Source organism: Chenopodium album, chromosome 19, assembly GCF_948465745.1.
Source record: "Chenopodium album chromosome 19, dcCheAlbu1.1, whole genome shotgun sequence".
Taxonomy (NCBI): domain Eukaryota; kingdom Viridiplantae; phylum Streptophyta; class Magnoliopsida; order Caryophyllales; family Amaranthaceae; genus Chenopodium; species Chenopodium album.
The window spans coordinates 2,414,335-2,420,869 of NC_137852.1; the positions used below are offsets into that span (position 1 = coordinate 2,414,335).

At 34.6% G+C, this 6,535-nt stretch overlaps 1 protein-coding gene across 1 annotated transcript; it reads left to right on the forward strand.

Annotated features, from left to right (window-relative positions):
* Positions 1–512: 512 nt before the first annotated feature.
* LOC145594651 (uncharacterized) lies at positions 513–6,115 on the forward strand. Its single transcript, XM_081650982.1, has 7 exons — positions 513–1,092; positions 2,091–2,895; positions 3,231–3,510; positions 3,651–3,758; positions 3,842–4,120; positions 4,955–5,098; positions 5,528–6,115. Exons 1-7 carry the CDS (start codon positions 801–803, stop codon positions 5,705–5,707), a joined length of 2,088 nt encoding a protein of 695 aa, XP_081507108.1. The 5' UTR covers positions 513–800; the 3' UTR covers positions 5,708–6,115.
* Positions 6,116–6,535: the final 420 nt, after the last annotated feature.

The window sequence follows — 6,535 nt, forward strand, 5'->3', positions numbered from 1 at the left end:
TAATACTCAAATATTACATTTCATAATATAGAGTATAGAATACTTCGATTATCATGCACTAGAGACTAATTGCACATCATAATATGTATTTGTAAAAACCATTTGGAAACACATATGTAACTGTAAAACCATTTGGTTTAAACCATTTGTTAACAAATTTAAACTTTAAGCTTGAAGTTTGTTTTATTTCAATATAATGTATTAAAATTAATTAGTCTCAAAATGTTAATCTTATCTAAACTTACTTTATATAGACTGTTATCTCAAAATCGAATAGAATAAGACATATAGAGTATTTACTACTCGTACTCCGTATCTCTTAAACATATCCACTCAAAAACAGACACCCTCGAAGAAGGAAATAAAAAGGCAAGAAAAGCCAACACTGGCCCCATCCTTTTACAAAGTAGGTGAAGAAAAAACTCAAATCTCCCGTTATTGTCTTCAATGTGAGTACAACTTCTATTACATGTCACAAACAAACAACACTGCTACTACTTCTTCCTCTTTTTCTAGTCGAAACTACCAAAATACTCCAAAAATAAAATAAAATAAAATTCTACAAATAAAAGCATCATTCGATTCGATTCTATGAAGAAAAAATCCCTGCTTTTATGTTCTTGACCCCTTACCATCTTTCTCTCTCCTCCTTCTTCCATCATCATCATCACCTATGACTCTTCTTGTCCCCTTTTTACACTTTTTATTATTATCAATTCCTATATTGTATTTTATAATATTTTCCCATTTTCAAATTTCGAAGAATTTGTCAAAGTTTCTATCTTTTTCTTCCTTCTTTAATGGAGGTTCAAGCTTTGTTGGAATTCTTCCGCAAAAATAATTTCCCAGAAGCTGAATTTGCCTTAAAACAGGATCTTACTGAAAAGAAGGAACTTTATGGGTCTTATGATTTCGAGAAGTTTCTTTTTCCGATGAACCCACCTTTGCCGCCGGTTAAACTTCCGGTCAATTCTCGCCAGCGGGCCTTAATTGGGCCGGTTTCGGGTTCGGGGTCGGGCCCTGATTCTTCTGGGGATGATGAGTTTAAGAGTTTGGGCTCGTCTACTTCTGTCAGTGCTGTCTGTTCTTCAGGTTTATTTTATTTTATTTCTGTTTATATTTTGAATATTATTATTGGGTTTTTTTAAAAAATAAAAAATTCAATTTTTATGTGGTTAGTATGATTTTTAATGTTCTTAAATTTGAAAAAGTCAATTTGTTGGTTGATGGAGTGTTTGGCTTAAATTAGCAAGATCACTATTTTTCAGGGGTGAAATTATTTAATGCATTGCTGAATTTAACTGTCCTCTAAAATGTAGGAGTGTAATTCATTATGTTCATGTTTAATGATCATTAATGCTGGTCCTTGATTAATCATTTATTGATCTTTCAATGGTGTTTGATTGTTTTAGTAAAATAAATTCATAATACAAGTACTTATTTTTTTTTGTTTGGTGTGTGGAGTGCCACAAAGCGGCAGTGATGTAGACGAAATTTAATCCTAGGTCTTAGTACTACTTTCGATGCATTATCGAACTAAGCTAGTAAATCGGCGTCTTGAGACAAGGAATATGTATGTACAATAATAGTTGCATGTCACCAAGCACTATGCAGATTTACCACTAGTAGTTCGAGACTTTAACGAACTAGGCTAATTGGCATCCAAAGTAAAAAGAAACATGTACTCCGTACAACTTTAGTAGCACTGCTTGTCACCTGCCGAAATGCAGGTTTAGCACTGGTAGTAGTTTTGCTTGTTTAATCTCACCATCTTTGTTGACTGATATTTTCCTAATTTCTTTTTTTGACACAAATATTTTCCTAATTTGAGACATGCAAACATTAACAAGAACACATAAGCAACATAGAGAGCGAAATAGAAGATGTTTGTAGAGAAATCGATGTGATTAATTTCTTAGAAATATAGACGAGTTCAATTTAAATGTGATTGTACTATAGAAACTTTCTTTAAGAAATAGATGAGCTTAAATTTGAAACATATTTTAGTGAAATGTTTGCCTTAATGTCAATATTACTAATGTAGTAATAATAATGTGCCTCTTGTGTGTTGAAATCATTGCTTCCTGCAGACTTTACAAACCCGTATGGACAACGTTCTACAACACAAGCGGATTCGGATGCTTCCTCTGATAGAATGTCTCAGTTTGGAACTGCAAGAGAGTACAATGATTTTGATATGCAAACTGACTTGTGGTATGATGATAAAGATGATGGACCTTATATGACTCCTAGCTTTGGTGGGTTAGACCCTTTTGGCTGCCCAAGTGAGGATAAGTTTGTCATGACTTCTGGGATGGTAAATAGTCTATCTAGAAGTCCATTTTCATTTAATCGTTTATCAGAAGATTCCGAGGAAGTAGACCACCATTATATAGACTATCCCTTTCAACCTCATAAGATGTCCACTGAGGTTGTCAATAATGGTCAAGTTAAGGATTGCTATCATCTTGATGAGAAAAACAGCAATGAAGTAAGGATTAAGTGGGATCTTGGGCGTAATGGTTGTAGTGATCGTGAAGATTCTGATTCCAATGTTAAAGAAGCAATTTTGAATGAGTTGGAGGCAAGCTTTGCTAAGCAGAGGCTTTCTAATACTAAAACTTTGGTAGAAGGAAATGGAAAGGAATTGGCTGAAGAATTAGATGGTTCTAGAAGTATATTTGAAACTTATAAGCAGGAATTGCTTCTTGTTGACAGTTGCGCTTATGATTTTGGAGCTAATAATGATGAAAAGGAAGTGGTTAAAAGTACTGAAGAACCTAGCAGTGCAGTCGATGAGCAAGAAAGTACAACACCGGAAGATATTCCATATTGGGAGACCAATGAAGATGACTATGAAGTATTTAACTTAAGAATTATTCACCGGAAGAACAGGTTGGCACTTGTCTTTCTTGTTTGGAGTATGCCTAATATGTTTCCTTTTTAAAAATAATTAATTTATAAGTGTAACATTTTGTTCTTTTCATCTAACAAGATATGGTTTCACGACTATAAGTTCAGATTTGTTCAAGTTCAAATAAGTTCAGATAAGCTCCTATAAATTCAGCAGATAAGGGCTACACAAGTTCAGTTCACAACTAAATAAATTAGGTCTGATTAGTTCAGATAAGTTAATGACAGGTGAAAAGAATGATAGCTTAAATTTGCTCACTAAGTACATAGTAAGATTATGCTCTAGATCTCATATAAACTTTTTCTGTCATTTACAGGACAGGATTTGAAGAGAGTAAAGAGTTCCCTATTGTCTTGCATACAGTTGTTGCGGGGAGATATTACATTACTGAGTACCTGGGCTCTGCTGCTTTTAGCAAAGTTGTTCAGGCGCATGATATTCTAACTGGAGTTGATGTTTGCCTAAAAATCATTAAAAATGATAAAGATTTTTTCGATCAAAGTTTGGATGAAATTAAACTTCTCAAGTATGTCAACAAGCATGATCCTGCAGATACGCATCATATTTTACGTCTTTATGATTACTTTTACCATCAGGTTTGTATACTGTTTGGAAATCTTAGGCTCAAGTCCTCTCATTTATTCATCCCAAGACATGGCAGCTTAGAGTTTTTGAATTAATTTTTTTCCCCTCTATGAAGTAAATTAACTGCAGAAATTCTATTTTTCATATGCAGGAACATCTTTTCATCGTTTGTGAACTTCTTCGGGCCAATTTATATGAATTTCAGAAATATAATCTGGAATCTGATGGAGAGGCCTATTTTACTATGAGAAGATTGCAGGTACTTATTTGTCAATTGAACCCATTAATCCAGTTTTTAACTATGTTTCTAGCTTATTTAAGTAATAAATTTTGTATTTGTAGAGTATTGCTCGGCAGTGTTTGGAGGCATTGGATTACTTGCATAGTTTGGGAATTATCCACTGTGATCTGAAGCCTGAGAATGTTTTGATTAAAAGCTATAGCAGATGTGAAATAAAGGTTATTGATCTCGGAAGCAGTTGTTTTGAGACTGACAACTTGTGTCTGTATGTTCAGTCTCGATCTTATAGGGCTCCTGAAGTAATTTTAGGGCTCTCTTATGGTCCTAAAATCGATATTTGGTCTCTCGGCTGTATTATGGCTGAACTTTGCTCTGGTGAGGTAAGCTGAACTCTAGAATTGATAGTAATACATAAGATGATAAGAATCAAGTACTTTCAATGTCCTTTACTTTTCTTCATTGTTTTCTTATCGTGTTCTTACAAAGTCTTCTTCACAATTCTATTTGGATTTATAGACAGTAATTCAATTAAATGCATACGTATACACCCAATTTGGCCTCCTCCATTGTAACACTAATTTTCTTTTAACCTTTTTATACTATCTTTATTCACTTCCAATCATTTTAATTCCACCTATACTCTACTCTTAATCTCCTCGAGAAAATTTAGGGGCAAAGGGAAGTAGTTATTTTGGTCTTCTAGTACATTGTAGGCTCCTTATACATGAGGGTTGGGTGGATGTTTTACTGCAAGATATATATCTTAGTTAAATGATATTTAATTATCAGCCATTTTTCTTCAAAATTGTTCCCGTTGGCTGTAGAAACTTTACTCAGTGCATTACCAAGAAAAAAACAAGATCAGGGGTTAGCCTGTTCGGGAATGGATGGTGTGATAAGCTGGTATGAAGTTGGGTATTGTAGATGGTGTAAAGTTTAAGGGAAATAACATAATTATTACTAAATGAAAAAATGTTTTCCCTCATTATTGAATTTGGTTGAGAGTTGTTAAGAACATCTTCTCTCTGTACCTCATAATTGGTGCTTCAATTATGATAATATGTAGGAAAATATTGCCTTCTGTGATTAAATGGATCTTTAATTAGTCATTTTTTGTGGTGATTTTGTCGTATTTCTAGCTGATAACATAAGCATCATTTAATGTCATGTATATATTATAAGACTATTTTCTAATAAATAACATGGATTGCTAGGTACTTTTTCCTAATGATGGTGTTGTAATGTTGCTGGCCCGCACGATTAGTTTGCTTGGTCCTATTGATCTGGAGATGCTATTGAGAGGACAAGAGACACACAAATACTTCACCAAGGAGTATGACCTTTTCCATATAAATGAGGTTTGTGCTGTTTATCTTCTTATTAAGTTTACCAGCTTTATCAACTCACTCTTTTAAATTATGAACTGTATCTATATCTTAAAATGTACATTATGCACTGACAATTCCGCGATTTTATGTGTAATGGTGTTACCATATTATAAATGTCCGTTATGGCCATGAAAGATTGTTTACTCATTGTAATCACCTGATCTGAAGATTTACTTTATCTGAACACGACACCACCATAACATGCTTTTTACAGAAAAATCTAATATAAAAATTGTCTTTTGAATAAAAAGTTTATTACTTAGGACAAGTGAACTTTTCATCAATATACTAGCTCCTTTCCGAACCAATGCAATATAATGGCACTACAATTTTGCATCTTTTCGGGAGTTAAGCCTTATAAACTATCATCCTTGAAATATAATGTTATTCTTTTGTTAGGATACAAATCAAATGGAGTTCATAATTCCTGAGCAATCCTCCTTGGAGCAGCACCTACCAGTTTCTGATGCCGGCTTCATGGACTTCTTACGGTATTTGCTTCAGATAAATCCTCGAGGGCGCCCTACAGCAAGACAAGCGCTTGAGCACCCTTGGCTTTCCTTACCATATACTTCATAGTTAGTTTCAGCATCATGACCTGCAACTATGGTTTTGTGTCTCACCTTGTAATTTTTTTATTCAGTGAAAGAAAAAAGGAAAATTAAAAAGGAAAATCCTTTCCTTTTTCTTTTTTTAAGGGAGGAAGTGGGCATTTGCATACTTGCATTTGAAGGTGTTCTTTCTGGTTAAGTGCATCGTCTTTGCAAAATTTGTGCAAGATACCGATCTGTGTCCATAATAGTGTAAATATAACAGCCACAGGATGCTGTACATAGTTTAGAGTTTAGTGTTTGTGTTTTTTGTTTCTTCTTTTTTTTACCTCGGCGGGTTTTGTCTGCTGTACTTCATCTCCCTGCTGTTGAGGGAATTGGTTTCCTGATCGAATGCAGGCTAACCACCGTATATGCTACAGCTAAATTTAATGTATTGTACGTTCAAAATTTTGCTATTTAGTGCTAATCATCAACTCCATGAATGCCAGTTTTTTAATTGGATTGCTTGGGATATAGGACATCTCTCCATCCTAAGCTACACCAACCGTGAATCGTGGCAGGAAGTCCTGTAATCCTTGCATACTGACCTTCGTAGTCTGGTCTGGACCCAATGACTTTCATTTATGGCCAAATGAGGCTATTCTTGCTGGTGCTCAGTGAAGACCGATATATGTCGTGAGAGCATTGCAGTCCATCAGCAAGCCCCGCCGATGAGTGAAATGTGTTGGGCAATGTGTTACCTATCATCTTCTCAGATCAACTGTGTATCAGTATCACCAAGTCAGACAGTCAACCTTGGTGCTATTAATCTGTCCTGTGTTCCATATTTGGCTCGTGGGCCTTGGGTATGCTG

Bases quoted from the DNA above. Each gene is read 5' to 3' on its own strand.
- LOC145594651 (XM_081650982.1), top strand. From the start codon at position 801: ATGGAGGTTCAAGCTTTGTTGGAATTCTTCCGCAAAAATAATTTCCCA. The intron at 3,759-3,841 runs GTACTTATTTGT...TTGTATTTGTAG, and splicing joins TTACTATGAGAAGATTGCAG to AGTATTGCTCGGCAGTGTTT. The intron at 4,121-4,954 runs GTAAGCTGAACT...ATGGATTGCTAG, and splicing joins CTGAACTTTGCTCTGGTGAG to GTACTTTTTCCTAATGATGG.